Genomic DNA, 20,120 nt, shown 5'->3' on the forward strand with positions numbered 1-20,120 from the left:
GAATATTTATCTATCATTTCCTAGCTAAGAGTTAGGAAATGAGGAATTTAATACTTCTAACTGAATTTCATAGCCCATTGTATTAGATGAGAAATTTCTCTTGATGCAGTTCCCTGTATGGGGAGAGGTTCATTGACATGTGATTGGCTAAAATTTAGAGAAACGACCTTACTTTGATCCTTTGTTTTTATTTCAATTTGGAGAATTTTCAGTTTTATTAATAATAGTATCTTAAAAAGCAATTGATAATATATTTTTAAAATACAAAAGTAATTCTATATTAATTTAGTTGATAGTGTAATGAATAAAATTTCTTGGCAAAGATATTACTTATATAAGCTGATTTTCAGGTAATTAATATATTTCTTACTATAGGTTTTCAAATTGGAATGATAATCATTTTTTTCTGGACAACTAAATGGTTAAAAATGTTACATCTTTTGGTAGGTTTGTAGGGGGAAAATCCAATTTTGTTAGATGTTTGTGAGAACATTTACCCTGAAATAGTCCATTGTTTTTCCTGGATTAAGATTTACTTCTTTTGCCTGAGCGTGAGAATATATAATTTAACATTGGTCTTCAGGACAATTCTGTATTTCTGTGAAGACCATTAGCTTGCTGATGAGTAGCATGCAGATTACTAGTGTGCAGACTATGGCTGTTTTATCTACCTTAGGTGAAAAAGTTACTCTTAATGTTATTTGTCTCTACTTGGACTTTTAAATTTTCAAGGAGGAAAAATAATTTTCTTTAAAAAGTTATCTTTTTGTAGTTTACATTAATCAGTATTTACTTTTTTGTCTTTGGCAGTACAGAAGAAAGGTTGAGAAGTGTTCCTGAATTCATTTCTTTAGAATCTGAATCTATCTGTTCTCTTCTTTGCCGTCCCTCTTCTCTACCAGTCTGGGTATAGGGGCAAACTTGACTCAGAAAGAGAAAGCATTTGGCCCTTAGTAATCTTTCCTTTGCTATGTGTTGTCTGTAATTAAATTAAAACTTTTAGTTGATGATTGAGATGCTTTATACTATGTTATTTGAGATGTGTGCTGTTTTAAATCACAGATATAAGTATTTTAAAAGAATGTGAATAATAGAAGACACTGAAAATTAGAATAAAATGAGCTCCATGTTAATTGTAACATTTTAAAATGTTAGTTTAAAGTTTTCTTTATACAAACTATATTGTTAAGCAAAAATATTACTATATAAAAAGATAATAGATCAATTATGCTTTCTTTTCTTTAACAGAAGAACAGAATTCATAAAAGTGAAGAATTTTTAAAGAGGGTGACAAAAAGAGAAGGAAAATGCCGAAACCAGTAAGTGTATTTTATTACTTCTGACACTGCTTACTTAATAAAATATCAGTGGCATTAAGGTCCTTTCGAAACAAGGCAAAGTATTATGGTAGAGTTTTGGGGGGAAAAAAAGCACTGATATTACTGTTGTTTGCTTTAGATTAATGTGGCTAGAGTATGGTGTTATGTGGGCCAGTGATGAAGAGGTTTAGGTGACACTGTAATTAAGATTACTACAGGTTGTGGGGTTAAACTTAGTTCTTATCCTTGCCCTGCCACTTAACCTGACTGACCTTTGTTAGATTAGTTCAATCTCTCCAATTCTTAATTTCTTCACATATAAAATGGAGATATAATTAGTTACTTACTGGAGAGTCTGGTGAGGATTAGAAGATCCTGGTACATATACATTCAGTGCTTAGTAAAAAGTAACTTAGTGTTAAACAGGAGAAAATAATGAGAGGTCAGAAGGATCCATGCAGTATTAATTTTCTCATAATTCTAGCTTTGATGCTAGTGATACCAGTGCTGATATTATATATAGTCCTAGATTTTTGATTTAATGGTATATATGTGATCATTTTATTAAGTTTTATAATTATATAATTTGTGACTAAGGTTTATTCTTTTATCTTATGATAAATGTACTTTTCTTCATCTAACAAAATCGGGGATTTTTTTTCAAGAATTTTTCGGCCAGTTACCTTTTTAAGAAAATCATTGGTTGTGGTTATTTGAATTTTCTGGCATGAATGTCACTTTCGAATTACTTTTAAACATTTAGCAGGTAAAAAAGTGCATTGTTGGAGGGAGAGAAGAATAAAAGGAAGTGAAAGGCATAATCAATACAAAGCAAGAATTAAATTTTTCTATTTGCGGATGACATAATTATGTAAATAACCTGGAATTTACAAAACAACTATTAGAACTAATAACAGAATTTAGCAAGACTGTTGGACATAAGGTTATATTTTTAAAAAATCAGTTTTCTGTTTTATATACTAGCAGCAAAATTCAAAAAATGAAATAATTCCATTTGTAATAGCATCGAAAACATAAAGTATTTAGGAATAACTTTACAGAGGCTGTACAAGATCTCTATGCCGAAAACTTATAAGTACTTAAAAAGACCAAAATATATACAAAAATAAACGTTGGTCATAGATATGTCTAGAAAATATTACTACAATGTCTGTTGTCCCCAAATATATTGATAGATTGAATGTAATTCTAATCAGTTGAATCCCTTTGGTTAAAATTGACTAGCTGATTATAAAATGTTTATGGAAGAGCCAAAACTTATGTGGAATAGCTAAAGCAATAGCTAGTGGGAAGCAGCCGCATAGCACAGGGAGATCAGCTCGGTGCTTTGTGACCACCTAGAGGCGTGGGATAGGGAGGGTGGGAGGGAGACGCAAGAGGGAGGGGATATGGGGATATATTTATACATATACCTGATTCACTTTGTTGTACAGCAGAAACTAAGAAAGCATTGTAAAGCAATTATACTCCAATAAAGATGTTAAAAAAAAAAAGAAAAGGGTGGGGCTTCCCTGATGGCACAGTGGTTAGAAGTCCGCCTGCCAGTGCGGGGACACAGGTTTGAGCCCTAGTCCGGGAAGATCCCCCATGCCGCGGAGGAACCAAGCCGATGCGTGACAACTAATGAGCCTGAGCTCTAGAGCCTGTGAGCCACAACTACTGAAGCCCACGTGCCTAGAGCCCGTGCTCCACAACAAGAGAGACCACCACAGTGAGAGGCCCTCACACTGCAACGAAGAGTAGCCCCCACTCACTGCAGCCAGAGAAAAGACCTCACGCAGCAACAAAGACCCAGCACAGCCAAAAATAAATAAATAAATTTATTTAAAAAATAAATAAAAAAAAAAACAAGGGTGGAGCACTTATACTCCTGGATTTCAACACTTATTTTCAGGCAACAAAAATAAGACAGTGTGGCATTAAAATATTAGATAATAGGATCAGTGGAACAAATATACATCTCCACACACAAGGTTGTCACACAATTCAATGGGGAAATTAAATTCTTTTCAAGAAATGATGTTGGAACAAAGAGTTATCCATACAGAAAAATACGAATCTTGACTCTTATATCACAGTTTACACAAACAACTAACTCTGAATGGATCACAGGCCTAAATTAACAGGCCCAAACTATAAAACTTCTAGAAGAAAATAGAAAACATTTTTGCAGTCATGGTGTAGGCAAAGATTTCTTTGATGGTACACAGAAAGTTTGAAGCATTAAAAAAAAAATTGAACATCAAAATTAAAAAGTTTGCTATTTGGAGAAAGGAGCCCACGTTTCCGTAGAGCAGGAACTCCTGGCTCGGGGTCTCGTCCCTCTGCTGTCACGGAACTGCCCCGGAGCCTGAGGGGAGGCGGCCTCCCTGAGGCTGCCAGCTCTGGAGGGGCCCCGGTGGCCGAAGCCACGACAGTCGTGGGGACCGCGGGCAGGCCATGTGTATGAAAGTCTCTTGGAATGGACAAAATGCAAGAATCAGTTAACAAGGACCTAGAAGAAGTAACGATGAAACAAGCAACGATGAACAACACAATAAATAAAATTAAAAATACTCTAGAAGGGATCGATAGCAGAATAACTGAGGCAGAAGAGCGGATAAGTGACCTGGAAGATAAAATAGTGGAAATAACTACTGCAGAGCAGAATAAAGAAAAAAGAATGAAAAGAACTGAGGACAGTCTCAGAGACCTCTGGGACAACATTAAACGTACCAACATTCGAATTATAAGGGTTCCAGAAGAAGAAGAGAAAAAGAAAGGGACTGAGAAAATATTTGAAGAGATTATAGTTGAAAACTTCCCTAATATGGGAAAGGAAATAGTTAAGTCCAGGAAGCACAGAGAGTCCCATACAGGATAACTCCAAGGAGAAACACGGTAAGACACATATTAATCAAACTGTCAAAAATTAAATACAAAGAAAACGTATTAAAAGCAGCAAGGGAAAACCAACAAATAACACACAAGGGAATCTCCATAAGGTTAACAGCTGATCTTTCAGCAGAAACTCTGCAAGCCAGAAGGGACTGGCAAGACATATTTAAAGTGATGAAGGAGAAAAACCTACGACCAAGATTACTCTACCCAGCAAGGATCTCATTCAGATTTGATGGAGAAATTAAAACCTTTACAGACAAGCAAAGGCTGAGAGAGTTCAGCACCACCAAACCAGCATTACAACAAATGCTAAAGGATCTTCTCTAGGCAAGAAACACAAGAGAAGGAAAACACCTACAATAACAAACCCAAAACAATTAAGAAAATGGGAATAGGAACATACATATCGATAATTACCTTAAATGTAAATGGATTAAAGGCTCCCACCAAAAGACACAGACTGGCTGAATGGATACAAAAATAAGACGCATATATATGTTGTCTACAAGAGACCCACTTCAGACCTAGAGACACATACAGATTGCAATTAAGGGGATGGAAAAAGATATTCCATGCAAATGGAAACCAAAAGAAAGCTGGAGTAGCAATTCTCATATCAGACAAAATAGACTTTAAAATAAAGACTATTAGAGGAGACAAAGAAGGACACTACATAATGATCAAGGGGTCGACCCAAGAAGAAGATATAAAAATTGTAAATATTTATGCACCCAACATAGGAGCACCTCAATACATAAGACAAATACTAACAGCCATAAAAGGGGAAATCGACAGTAACACATTCATAGTAGGGGACTTTAACACCCCACTTTCACCAATGGACAGATCATCCAAAATGAAAGTAAATAAGGAAACACAAACTTTAAATGATACATTAAACAAGATGGACTTAATTGATATTTATAGGATATTCCATCAAAAAAACAACAGAATACACATTTTTCTCAAGTGCTCATAGAACATTCTCCAGGATAGATCATATCTTGGGTCACAAATCAAGCCTTGTTAAATTTAAGAAAATTGAAATCGTATCAAGTATCTTTTCTGACCACAACGCTTTGAGACTAGATATCAATTACAGGAAAAGATCTGTAAAAAATACAAACACATGGAGGCTAAACAACACACTACTTAATAATGAAGTGATCACTGAAGAAATCAAAGAGGAAATCAAAAAATAACTAGAAACAAATGACAATGGAGACACGACGACCCAAAACCTATGGGATGCAGCAAAAGCAGTTCTAAGAGGGAAGTTTATAACAATACAATCCTACCTTAAGAAACAGGAAACATCTCAAATAAACAACCTAACCTTGCACCTAAAGCCGTTAGAGAAAGAAGAACCAAGGAACCCCAAAGGTAGCAGAAGGAAGGAAATCATAAAGACTACATCAGAAATAAATGAAGGAAACGATAGCAAAGATCAGTAAAACTAAAAGCTGGTTCTTTGAGAAGATAAACAAATTGATAAACCATTAGCCAGACTCATCAAGAAAAAAAGGGAGAAGACTCAAATCAATAGAATTAGAAATGAAAAAGGAGAAGTAACAACTGACACTGCAGAAATACAAAAGATTGTGAGAGATTACTACAACCAACTCTATGCCAATAAAATGGACAACCTGGAAGAAATGGACAAATTCTTTGAAATGCACAACCTGCCAAGACTGAATCAGGAAGAAATAGAAAATATGAACAGACCAATCACAAGCAGTGAAATTGAAACTGTGATTAAAAATCTTCCAAGAAACAGAAGCCCAGGACCAGATGGCTTCACAGGCGAATTCTATCAAACATTTAGAGAAGAGTTAACACCTATCCTTCTCAAACTCTTCCAAAATATAGCAGAGGGAGGAACACTCCCAAACTCATTCTACGAGGCCACCATCAATCACCCTGATACCAAAACCAGGCAAGGATGTCACAAAGAAAGAAAACTACAGGCCAATATCACTGATGAACATAGATGCAAAAATCCTTAACAAAATACTAGCAAATAGAATCCAACAGCACATTTAGAGCATCATACATCATGATCAAGTGGTGTTTATTTAAGGAATGCGAGGATTCTTCAATATACGCAAATCAATCAATGTGATACACCATATTAACAAATTGAAGGAGAAAGACCATATGGTCATCTCAGTAGATGCAGAGAAAGCTTTCGACAAAATTCAGCACCAATTTATGATAAAAACTCTCCAGAAATTAGGCATAGAGGGAACTTCCCTCAACATAATAAAGGCCATATATGACAAACCGACAGCCAACATCATCCTCAATGGTGAAAAACTGAAAGCATTTCCACTAAGATGAGGAATAAGACAAGGTTGCCCACTCTTATTCAACATAGTTTTGGAAGTTTTAGCCACAGCAATCAGAGAAGAAAAGGAAATAAAAGGAATCCAAATTGGAAAAGAAGAAGTAAAGCTGTCACTGTTTGCAGATGACATGATACTATACATAGAGAATCCTAAAGATGCTACCAGAAAACTACTAGAGCTAATCAGTGAATTTGGTAAAGTAGCAGGATACAAAATTAATGCACAGAAATCTCTGGCATTCCTATACACTAATGATGAAAAACCTGAAAGTGAAATCAAGAAAACACTCCCATTTACCATTGCAACAAAAAGCATAAAATACCTAGGAATAAACCTACCTAAGTAGACAAAAGACCTGTATGCAGAAAATTATGACACTGATGAAAGGAATTAAAGATGATACAAATAGATGGAGAGATATACCATGTTCTTGGATTGGAAGAAGCAACATTGTGAAAATGACTCTACTACTGGAAGCAATCTACAAATTCAATGCAGTCCCTATCAAACTACCACTGGCGTTTTTCGCAGAACTAGAACAGAAAATTTCACAATTCGTATGGAAACCCAAAGACCCCGAATAGCCAAAGCAATTTGAGAATGAAAAACGGAGCTGGAGAAATCAGGCTCCCTGACTTCAGACTATAGTACAAAGCTATAGTAATCAAGACAGTATGGTACTGGCACAGAAACAGAAATATAGATCAGTGGAACAGGATAGAAAGCCCAGAGATAAACCCACGCACATATGGTCACCTTGTCTTTGATAAAGGAGGCAGGAATGTACAGTGTACAAAGGACAGCCTCTTCAATAAGTGGTGCTGGGAAAACTGGATAGCTACATGTAAAAGAATGAGATTAGAACACTCCCTAACACCATACACAAAAATCAGCTCAAAATGGATTAAAGACCTAAATGTAAGGCCAGAAACTATCAAACTCTTAGAGGAAAACATAGGCAGAACACTCTATGACATAGATCACAGCAAGATCCTTTTTGACCCACCTCCTCCTAGAGAAATGGAAATAAAAACAAAAATAAACAAATGGGACCTAATGAAACTTCAAAGCTTTTGCACAGCAAAGGAAACCATAAACAAGACAAAAAGACAACCCTCAGAATGGGAGAAAATATTTGCAAATGAAGCAACTGACAAAAGATTAATCTCCGAAATTTACAAGCAGCTCATTCAGCTCAATAACAAAAAAACAAACAACCCAATCCAAAAATGGACAGAAGACCTAAGTAGACATTTCTTCAAAGAAGATATACAGACTGCCAACAAACACATGAAAGAATGCTCAACATCATTAATCATTAGAGAAATGCAAATCAAAACTACAATGAGATATCATCTCCCACCGGTCAGAATGGCTATCATCAAAAAATCTACAAACAATAAATGCTGGAGAGGGTGTGGAGAAAAGGGAACACTCTTGCACTGCTGGTGGGAATATGAATTGGTACAGCCACTATGGGGAACAGTATGGAGGTTCCTTAAAAAACTACAAATAGAACTACCATATGACCCAGCAATCCCACTACTGGGCATATACCCTGAGAAAACCATAATTCAGAAAGAGTCATGTACCAAAATGTTCATTGCAGCTCTATTTACAATAGCCAGGAGATGGAAACAACCTAAGTGTCCATCATCGGATGAATGGATAAAGTAGATGTGTCACATATATACAATGGAATATTACTCAGCCATAAAAAGAAATGAAATTGAGTTTTTTGTAGTGAGGTGGATGGACCTAGAGTCTGTCATACAGAGTGAAGTAAGTCAGAAAGAGAAAGACAAATACTGTATGCCAACACATATATATATATATGGAATCTAAGAAAAAGAAAATGTCATGAAGAACCTAGGGGTAAGACAGGAATAAAGACAGACCTACTAGAGAATGGACTTGAGGATATGGGGAGGGCGATGGATAAGCTATGACAAAGTGAGAGAGTGGCATGGACATTCATACACTACGAAATGTAAAATGGATAGCTAGTGGGAAGCAGCCGCATAGCACAGGGAGATCAGCTCGGTGCTTTGTTACCACCTAGAGGGGTGGGATAGGGAGGGTGGGAGGGAGGGAGACGCAAGAGGGAAGAGATATGGGAACATATGTATATGTATAACTGATTCACTTTGTTATAAAGCAGAAACTAACACACCATTGTAAAGCAATTATACTCCAATAAAGATGTTAAAAAAAATTATACCTCATTTAAGCCATTGAACCTAAAAAAAATAAAAAAATAAAATGGGTTAATCAAAAAAAATTTGCCATTTGAAAGACAACAATAAGAAAGTAAAAAGGCAAGGCAGATTGGGGGAAAATAATTGCAGTGTGGCATTCTTTTAGAACTCAATAAGACAACCCAATTTTTAAAAAGTGGACAAAAACTTTGAACATCTACTTCACAAAAGAAAATATATTAATAGCGAATAAGTAGTTGAAAATATCCTCAATATCTTTGGTTATCAGGGAAACATAAATTAAAAATACAGTGAGATTCCACTTTATATTTACCAGAGGAGCTATAATTAGACTGATAATACCTTGGCTGTAAGGATGTGGATCAACTAGAACTCTTATTTCTGATAGGAATGTGAAAGTTAAAAGTAGTTTGGAAAACTGTCTGAATAATTGAGTGGAGAACACTTATTTTTCCTAAGAGTAAGGATTAAAAATTATATATAAGGCTTCCCTGGTGGCGCAGTGGTTAGGAATCCGCCTGCCAACGCAGGGGACACAGGTTCGAGCCCTGGTCCAGGAAGATCCCACGTGCCGCGGAGTAGCTAAGCCCTTAGCCACAACTGCTGAGCCTTTGCTCTAGAGCCCGTAACTACTGAAGCATGCTCACTATTTATGACTAGGCTGAAAAGTGGCCTTATATCTGTCTCTTCTGTTCATGTTCTGTTGGTGAGACCTTAGTCACATAGCCATACCTAATTGCAAGAGACATTGAGAAATGTTCTTGTAGCTCAGTAGCCATGTCAAACGGTAATTCTGTTAGATTTTGGTGGTCAAACAGCAAGTAGTCTCTGCTACAATCATGGTTAGTTTTAAGGAGAAAAATCATATAATAAATTCAGAGCAGTTGCTAAAATTGAACAACTATTCATGATTTAAAAGTAAAAACCAATACTTCTTAAGCTAAGTATCGAAGAAAACCTATAACAAAAGTAATTCTTAATTTGCTTAACAGTGGAAGCTTTTCTTTTAAGATCGGGGACAAGACAAAATGTACACACTATCACTGCTGCTGTTCAACATTGAACAGAAAGCCTGTGCAGAAAAATTAAAAACTCTAGTACTGGAAAGGAAGAAACACTTTGAAGATGTTAAGGTATTTATTTATATCGGGTTGGCAAATTATGGCCCATAGGCCAAAGCCAGCCCACCACTTGTTTTTGTACAACCTTCAAGCTAAGAATGATTCTTACATTTTCAATGGTTGAAAAAAAAATCAAAAGAATAGTAATATTTCATGACTTGAAAATTATATGAAATTCAAATTTCAATGTCTATAAAGTTTTGTTGGAACACAGTATGCTCATTGTTAATTATCTATAACTGCTTTTCTGCTATAGCAGGAGAATTGAGTAGATGCAGCAGACAGTATGGTCTGCAAAGCCTGAAATATTCACTATTTGTACTTTACAGAAAAAGTTTTCTGACACCTGGTTTATATAAATAAAAGAATTTACATTTTAACAGTTGGCAAGGGAGCTGATAAAAGGATCAATATAAAAATCAATTGCATTTCTACAGAAGTAAAACCAGAAAAAATTTTGGAAAGATACTTCATCATATTTATGACCCTGTGTTTGAAACGCTTTAAGCTAGATGAGTTTCAGTAGTTGGAATTCTTTGGATTTTAGAAAGGTGAATATACAATGTATTATGTGCATAAGTAGTGTTATGAAATTTCCATCAAGGTCTGTTGCATCACATCAGTATTTCTATAGATCGGTGTGTGAATATCCATTTGAAGTGGGATAAATTAATTCACCAGGTGGACTTATTTCAATTGTTTTTGGTAGAAATTAGCTAATAAACTAGAGTTTTCAATGCATTTAGGATATCTTGGGATTATGAACCTATAATTATAATAGCTATAAAACCATAGGAGAAAGATATCTTAAATGATTAATATGATTTTTCTGGAGGAAATTATAAACATTTTTTAAAAAGATCTTAAAGAAGACCTAAATCAATGCATAGAAAGAACCATACACTTGGATAGTAAGAGTCAGTATTGAAAAGATGTCATTTTTCACCCCAAGAGGCTGATGAATTTAGTGTAGTTCCAATTTAAATCATAATGTGGTGTTTTGAAAAATTTATAATTATATGTGGAGTCAAGAGCAAGAACAAAGAGACAAGAATAGCCAAAACAGTTCTGAAAATAATAAGGGATGACTTGCCATACCAAATATCAAGACTTATTTAAAGATACAGTAATTCAGACAATATGGTATTGGCAGAATAGTTCAATTGAACAGTACAACAGAATAGCACAAAATAAGACCCATACCTATGGACATTAGATTTGTGACAGTGCAGTCTTTGGAGAGTGAATGAAGTAATCAATATACATCATGTTTGGATGTTTAAAATCACTGTATTATTATCCCTCTGGGGATTAGGAAATGAAATTGGATTTCTACCTTAAATCATAAGCAAAAATCATTGAAGACAAACTATGAAAAACAAAAGTTTGATAGGAAATATAAGAATATCTTTATGACTCCAGACTAGGGAAGGATTTCTTTGCTTTTTTTAAAAAAAATTTTATTTTATATTGGGGTATAGTTGATTTACAGTGTTGTGTTAAAAATTTTCTTAAATATGGCAAAAAATTGATATCTGCATGTAAAACATTGATAAATTCAACATTAAAATTTTAAAAATGTTTATCATAGAGAGGGACTCTTCATAAAATAGAAGGGCAAGCTACAAACTAGTAGATTTCTTTGTAATGCAAGTAACTGACAAAGGATTAATATCTAGAATATATAAAGATCTCCCACATATGAGTAAGAAAAAGACAACCCAATAGAAAATAAGCAATACATGTGAACAGACATTGTGAAAGATGGGGAGACAGAGTGGTCAATAAGCATATTATATTACTTTTCTATTGCTCTATAACAAATTATCACAAATTTGGTAGCTTGAAACAACACACATCTATTATCTCACAGTTTTATACGCTAGAAATATGGGATGGTATGAATGGGTTCTCTGCTCAGGGTCTCACTACCCTGAAGTCAAGGTGTAGCTCAGCTGCATTCTCATCTGAAGTTTGGGGTTCTCTTTCAAGCTCATTCCTATCATTGGCACAATCCATTGCCTTGCAGAATGATCTATCCTTCTTTACTGGTGAATGAAGTCCCCATTTTCTTGCTAGCTGTTGGCCAGGGGTCTCTCTTAGTCCTAGAGTGTGGTGTGTGTGACAAGTCCTTTGCTCATGCCCCCTCCAATTCAGCAGTGGAGAACCTCTTTAATGTCAAAGTCCTCTCACACTTTAAATCTCTCTGACTTCTGCACCCAGTCAGAGAAAACTCTTTGCTTTTAAAGGAATCATGTGATTATCTCAGGCCCACCCACAATGATTTTCCTATCTTAAGGTCAACTGATTAGTAACCTTAAGTACATCTGCAAAATCCCTTTTGTCTTGTAATGTTAACATAATCATGGGAGTAAGGTGGGGGTGGGGGCGAGGAGATCATGGGGGCTGTCTTAAAATTCTGCATATCACACATAAGAAAAAGTTCCCAACTTCATTAGGGATCAAGAACCTGCATATTAACACCATATTGAGATACCATTTTGTACCCACTAGATTGTTAAACATTAAAAAATCCGATTATATCCACTATTAGTGAAAATATAGAGCAGCAGGAATTATTATTTATGGGAGTGTAAATTGATACAATCATGTTGGAAGACAATTCAGCATTACATTGTAAAGTTGAAGCTATGCATACTTTATCACCCAGGAATTCTGAGTTATACTTCTAGAGAAACTCAGACACATGCACTAGGAGACATGTAGAAGAATATTCATAGCAGTATTGTTCTTAATAACCAAAAAATTGGAAACAATTTAATGTCAATCGATAGGAAAATGGTAAATGAATTACTGTCTAGTCACATAAAGATGAATGAATTGCAACTACTCACAAAAATATCAGTGAATCTTAGAAATATAATTGTGAAAAGGCAAACTATAGTGTAGAAAAATTTTTGTTTAAACCTTTTATTGAAATAGAATATACATATGCAAAAGAATATATGTGTGTAGTTGATGAATTTTCATAAAATATACATATGTAATCATTGCCCACATCAAGAAGGACTTTATTAGCAAGTATTATACAATTTTAATACAGCTATGCAGCTAAAAATCAAAAAGGAAACAATATTTTACATATAGATACCTACATTTGTGACAGAACTATTGTTTTTTAAAAAGCTAAGGGGATGACAAACACAAAATTTAGGTTAGTACTTACCTGTGGGCATTGGGGTCAGGGAATTCACAAAGAAGAAATACACTGGTGACATTTTTTGTCATTTCTAGTTTTTAAGTTGAATGGTAGATTTATGGGTAAAGGAGAACCTTTTCTTTGTTCAAAATGTTCTGACACCAAAAATGAAAACATTTTCTTTATTCAGAATGTTCTGATACCAAATGTGTGGGTTTTCCATACCAAGCAGTTCTCCAATTCTATGTGGATACCAGTTGTGTGTCCTGCAATTTAATTTGTTCTGACACAACTACCCAGAATTAGTGCAGACCCACCGGACTGCTCTGGACTTCTGAAGCAAATCACAGGTAGTGCAAGTGACTCACACTTCTGTCTAACTTGGCTAACTTTTGGGGATTCCCACGATCCCCTCTTCAGATTCTATAATTTGCTATATATAACAGCTCACAGAACTCAGGGAAACACTTTACTTACTATTACTAGTTAATATGAAGGGTACTATAAAGGATACAAATGAAACAGATGAAGAAGGTGAGGTCCAGAAGGGTCCCGAGTGAAGGAGTTTCTGTCTTTGTGGAGTTTGCAGTGCACCACCCTCTCAGCAGGAAGAAGCAGGGAAGCTCTCTGAACCCTTTCGTTTAGGGTTTTATGGAGGTTCCATTTCATAGGTGTGATTGATTAAATCATTGGACATTGATGATCAGCTCATTCCCCAGCCTTTCCCCTCCTGGGCAGTCGGGGTGGGTGTCTAAAAGGTTCAATCCTCTAATCATGTGATTGGTTTCTCTGGCTACCAGCCTCCATTCTGAAGCTGTTAGGGCCTGTCTGGAGTCACCTCATTAACATAAACTCTATTATGGTTGAAAGGAGCTTATTATGAATAACAAAAGATCCTCCTCTCACATCTATCACTCAGGAAATTCCAGCGATTTTAGGAGCTCTGCCAGGAACCAGGATGAAGACCAAATATATATTTATTGTTATGTTACAGTGGGTTTTATTTTGTTATGCTTCATTGTCTATATATGTTACAAGTATTTTATGTGTATTAATATTTCCTAAAGGATTATTTTAAAGAAGGAGCTCTATAAGATTTTTTTGATTAGAGAAGGTATTTCAGATAAAAGTACATGTGTGGAGGTACATGTGGTTGTTAGCATGAGTAAAATGTAAGGGGAAATAAGTCTGATTTAGAGTTCTAATAGTGTGAGTTAAAAAGATAGGTTTTTACCATATCATGGTGAATTCTAGGTGAAGATGCTATTCTGGAGTAAAAATTATTTTGGTTAAGGCATGTTACGTTTTTGGTGAGATATCCAACTAGAAAGGTATTTACACCCAAAAATTGGAATTTAAAAAAGTTTAGCAAATAAAAGGCAATAGATGTATGGTTTTTATAAAGTGAAGAATAATACATTTGCAGTATAAATAAAACTAAATATTTGATTTTTATATTGAAAGAAATAGGGAATAGTGAATGACATTCAAAGAATTTGGAGTTATATCTCTGCCCTGCCATTTGATATCCATGTGTCCTTGGGCAAATGATGGAAACTTTTCTGTAGAAATGAACTTTTCTATAGAAATGCACATATCTCCTAGTATTGTTGCAGAGGCTAAATAAGAAAATGAAAAGCGCAGGTCCTCGTGCCTACTGTATGTTTTCAATAAATCAAAAACAAATGTAAATAAATCAAACTATCACTTTAATAAAGAAAATATTAGGTACATTATAGAGTTGCTTTTTACTGCCTACATATGATACCACTTTATTTTATAAATCAGATAAAAGTATTTTCTCTTTTCTACTGATTTTCCCTTTGTTTTTTATTGCAGATCAATGTAAGAGTAACAACAATGGATGCTGAGCTGGAATTTGCCATTCAGCCCAACACAACTGGCAAACAGCTTTTTGACCAGGTATCATTTACCAAATAAAGTATGTAATTTTGACACCATAGTGTGGATGCTACTGCATACTTCTTTCTGTGTTTTTTTACCTTAACTTATAATGCAACAATGTAGCACTTGGAATATTTCACAGTACCTGTTCAAATGTCTTGAACAACTGTAGGGGATAGTTTTTCTCATTCCTAGATTTTGAGAGATAGGACTTTTTAAAAATAATTATTAGCAGGTATTTATTTAACATCTGTTATGCAAATCATTGTAACGAGGACTAAAAGGAATTCAGAGATATTCTCCAGGGCTTCCCTGGTGGCACAGTGGTTGAGAGTCTGCCTGCCGATGCAGGGGACACGGGTTCGTGCCCCGGTCCGGGAAGATCCCACATGCTGCGGAGCGGCTGGGCCCGTGAGCCATGGCCGCTGAGCCTGCGCGTCCGAAGCCTGTGCTCCGCAACGGGAGAGGCCACAACAGTGAGAGACCCGCGTACCGCAAATAAAAGAAGAAGAAAAAAAAAAGATATTCTCCATAGTCCATGAGTGGAATAGGTGGAGATCCTAGACAGCGGGTGTAACCAAGCAATGGGCTTGTGTTCCCGCAGCACAGAAAGCCAAACTCTTGAAAGTGAGAGTTTGCAGCAAAGTAAGGGTTTATTTCAGGGCACCAAGCAAGGGAGTGGGAGACAAGTCTCAGATCCACTCCAACCTGGTCTTTGAGTTAGAGGGTTTTTTTAAAAGGGAAAGAACAAAGAAGCTGGGGTTAATCATCATCTTGTGACATTTTCTGTGACATTTCTTAATCGTAGAAGAAAGGATGTCTCTGGTTTATGATTTGCTAGCCAGGTGGTCCATGACTTGGTGGTCTGTTAGCTTATCTTGCCCTGGAGAAGTAAGCTGTACATTAATGATGATATCTGATGATACAACAGCAATTTTAGTACATTAATGATATCAACAACAGCAGTTTTGGTCATCTGACTCTGATTATTAGTGTTCATTTAGCACAGGATTAAGGTCAGAAGGGACAAGAAAGGGAATAAAGTTGGATAGAGAGGTTAATCCTAAACTCGGTTTTAGGGGAACTTGGTTTCAAGGGGATGGCAGGAGCAAAGGCACAGGCTATAAACAGGCACCTGACAGCAGTTTGATGTTGTCGGCTCATAATACGCTAGCCTGGAGTTAGAACGTGTTAAAGAACTTGGACTACTGATATTGTCTTTTTTTTTCTCACTCTTGAGAGCACATTTGAGCCACCTTGGGGAGCTTTCAAGAGGAAAAAAGAAAAGCAATGCTTGGAAACCACCTCTAGAGATTCTGTTAGTCTGGGACCTGCTCTAGTTTTATTTAGGCTCCCTAGGTAATGCTGTATATAATGTTGTAAGTAATCAAGTTTCATTGAGAAAAGGAGGAAAGAGATTGGTGACCAGAGGTCAAGTGGTTAAGAAGTGAATTGATTGCAAAAAGGAGGAAGGTAACTTTTACATAAACTTTTATTGATACATATGAGCAGGAGAGCAATAGTCTGTGATCAGGCTTACTATTGACCTTAGAATATGGGAGAGAGAGTTTCTGGCATTACAGCAATAAATAACATATTAGATAGCTACTGATCCAAAATATTATGAAATAGAATTTAAAAACTCCTGGGAAGTTGTTTCTTCTCTTGACAAAGTAGTAAACTTAATCTCTTGATTAGATAATTAATGAACTTGAACGCCCTGATAAAGTCTGTTTGGAAGATGAAAGGCTTTTTTTTGATGTGAGTGAGCAAATTTTTAAGACAACAACATAGGAAGCTGCATGCACCATACGATATAGATATTTTACTTTTGTGAATATTCACTTCTGTTGATTCTTCTAGGTCTCCTGTTTTGTAAATACATAGTCTGTCTTATTTGAATAAAAATGTAGATGCAGTTAGCATTTACTACTTCATAGCATATTGAAATGTTATTTATAGTGAGCAAAATGTTTTGTGTTAGTCAAAAATGAATCAGCAAGTGGGCCTTTTTGGTATTGGATAGTGAGAAATAAAATATTTGTTTTTTTACTAAGCAGAATTGCTTTAGTTTGGACACGAGGGAAAATTAAATTACATTTATTATAATGCAGTAATATGTAGTAGTTGAAAAGTGTGGGCTCTGGAACCACACTGCCTGTAGTAGAATCCCAGCTGTAGCTCTTTGACTTCACACAAACAAATACTTTCTTTGCCTCATTTTTCTCATTTGTACAATTAGGATGATAATAACATTACTCCTTCAGAAGGTTTTTGTGAGAACTAATTGAGACTCTGTTTAAAGTACTAGAACAGTATTTGCTATACACATTTCATATTGTAATTGAAGAGGTCTAAATTAAAGAGTATTGTTATCTCGTATGGGCTCTCTCAGCAATTAATTCTTGTAATCCCTGTTCTATTTCCTGATAATGAGAGCCAGAATGCTAGGATCTAAAAGCAGGCGTTTACCTTGGGTGTAGTGAGTATATGGGTGGGCTGTCAGGTCAGTAGGTTCAGGGTCAGGCCAGGAGCAGACCTAGGGGTAGGAGTTCTCTCAAATGAATCCACCTGTAACAAAACCTCACTTCTGATTAGGATGTCAGCTTGAGGCCATCTGCCCTGTGGAGGACTCTAGTTGAGTGCTTGAGGTCCTTTGGTTTGCTCCCTGCTGACTCTTTCTTCACTGGCCTCCTCTTCCAGCTTCTGCTTGTGGGATTAGAATAGTAATATCCCCAAGGAGTACTCAACATGATCTGTTAGGATGCAAGAAAAAATATTAAAATGTTTGTCTATATTTTTGTCTTTCCTCTTCCAAATTATTTTTAAAAAATATGCTAATATATTAGTGTGAGAGCATTGTATAACTTCTAAATAAATATACATATAATGTAGTTATGTGCCCAAGTATGTTTTTACTTGTAAGTTCATGATCTAAAGTTTCCTAGAACACTTTTAGAGGTAGGGAAAGATGGGGCCTCTTAAGGAATTTCACAACTGTGCTCTCATTTTTCCTGGTTTGTGTGTGATAGTCTGAAGTTCGCTAAGAGACTGTCCCTTGTGCCCCACTGTGGCAAATCCCCCTTTTACTTAGCATTGTGAATCACAAAAAGCCTAGAAACAGAAGCTGAAGCCTGCGCTTTGGTACACTTCTCTCTGCTGCTCTTGACATTTCCTACTCTTGCCACTCTGAGCTGGAATGTTTTCTGTGGAGCTGTTGGGACAACCTATCTTTTGCCAAAGTTGAATTATCTGGGGTCTCTTTTGTCCACATTAAAGTTTTGGTTGTGACTTCCCTGGTGGTGCTGTGGTTAAGAATCCACCTGCCAATGCAGGGGACACAGGTTTGATCCCTGGTCTGGGAAGATCCCACATGCCACGGAGCAACTAAGCCTGTGCACAGCTGCTGAGCCTGAGCGCCACAACTACTGGAGCCCACACTCTCTAGGATCCACGTGCTGCAACTACTGAGCTTGCGTGCTGCAAATACTGAAGCCCACGCGCCTAGAGCCTGTGCTCCGCGACAAGAGAAGCCACGGCAATGAGAAGCCTGCATACTGCAACGAAAAGTAGCCCCAGCTCGCAGCACCTAGAGAAAGCCCACATGAAGCAATGAAAACCAGATGCGGCCAAAAAAATAAATAAAAATTAAAAAAAAAAAGTTTTGGTTGTTTGGCATTGATTGGCATTTGCCATCAGTGTGGGTCTTTGTATCCTATATCATTCAGAAATTTCTCAGTTTGTTTTTTTTTTTAACGTGGTAACCTTTCCTAGCACAGCTAAATTTTTTTTTCTTGTTTTTAATTTTTTGCATGTGTCATGCCAGTGAAATTTTTAAACAGGGAAAGTAAACTGAAGGGTTCAGTTTGCTCTCTTGAAACCAAAAGCCTGATATGTTTTTAGATTTTTGACATATATACACTAATATGTATAAATTAGATAACTAATAACCTGCTACATAAAAAATGAAATTAAAAAAATATATATATTTTGAGCCTAGACCCCGCCCCATGCTCAAACGTCACCCCCCACCCCAACTAGGCCCCTGCTCCACCCTAAACCCCACCCCTGCCTAAGTTCCACCCCCCGACTAAACTCTGCTCCCCATAACCAAGGCTTTTTTTCCTTCTTTTTTTTTTTTTTTTTTCTGTTGTGGTTTAGTTTTACCTTGTTGCAGTTTGTTTCAATTATATTATTATTTTTCCTAATATATTTTTATCTTTATTCTTTGTTATTGTACTGCTCCTTTTTCTCTCTCTCTTTTTTTTTTTTTTTGGCCATGCCACCCAGCTTGTGGGATCTTGGTTCCCAGGCCAGAGATTGGGCCCGAGTTCTTGCGGTGGGAGCGCCGAGTTCAAACCACTGGACTAACAGAGAACCTCAGACCCCAGGGAATATTAATTGGAGTGAGGCCTCCTGGAGGTCCTCATCTTGGCACCAAGACCCAGCTCTACGCAACTGCCTGCAAACGCCAGTGCTGGACGCCTCAGGCCAAACAACCAGTAAGACAGGAATACAGCCCTACCCATCAAAAAAAAAAAAGAAATGACAAAAAATATGTTACAGATGAAGGAGCAGGGTAAAAACCTACAAGACCAAATAAATGAAGACAAAATAGGCAACCTACCTGAAAAAGAATTCAGAGTAATGATAGTAAAGATGATCCAAAATCTTGGAAACAGAATGGAGAAAATACAAGAAGTGTTTAACAAGGATCTAGAAGAACTAAAGAGCAAACAGACAGTGATGAACAACACAATAACTGAAATTAAAAATACTGTAGAAGGAATCAATAGAATAACTGAGGCAGAAGAACGGATAAGTGAGCTGGAAGATAAAATGGTGGAAATAACTGCCGGGGAGCAGAATAAAGAAAAAAGAATGAAAAGAATAGAGGACAATCTCAGAGACCTCTGGGACAACATGAAATGCACCCACCAACATTGGAATTATAGGGGTCCCAAAAGAAGAAGAGAAAAAGAAAGGGTCTGAGAAAATATTTGAAGAGATTATAGTCAAAAACTTCCCTAACATGGGAAAGGAAATAGTCAAGTCCCATGCAGAGTCCCGTACAGGATAAACCCAAAAGAAAAATGCTGAGACACATACTACTCAAACTATCAAAAATTAAATAAAAAGAAAAAAAT

General features: G+C 36.3%; 1 protein-coding gene across 2 annotated transcripts in view; it reads left to right on the forward strand.

The window, feature by feature from the left end:
* RDX (radixin) overlaps positions 1-20,120 on the forward strand; it is a 101,416-nt gene that overhangs the window by 12,354 nt on the left and 68,942 nt on the right. For both annotated transcript variants that reach the window (XM_027082369.1, XM_027082368.1), the window contains exons 2-3: positions 1,249-1,319; positions 14,908-14,991. In XM_027082369.1, coding sequence (XP_026938170.1) covers positions 1,308-1,319; positions 14,908-14,991 — 96 coding nt within the window. In that variant the 5' untranslated portion in view covers positions 1,249-1,307. The remainder of the gene's footprint in view (positions 1-1,248; positions 1,320-14,907; positions 14,992-20,120) is intronic.

Source organism: Aethalodelphis obliquidens, unplaced genomic scaffold, assembly GCF_003676395.1.
Source record: "Aethalodelphis obliquidens isolate GAN/ISIS:26980383/991018 unplaced genomic scaffold, ASM367639v1 scaffold46, whole genome shotgun sequence".
Lineage (NCBI taxonomy): Eukaryota > Metazoa > Chordata > Mammalia > Artiodactyla > Delphinidae > Aethalodelphis > Aethalodelphis obliquidens.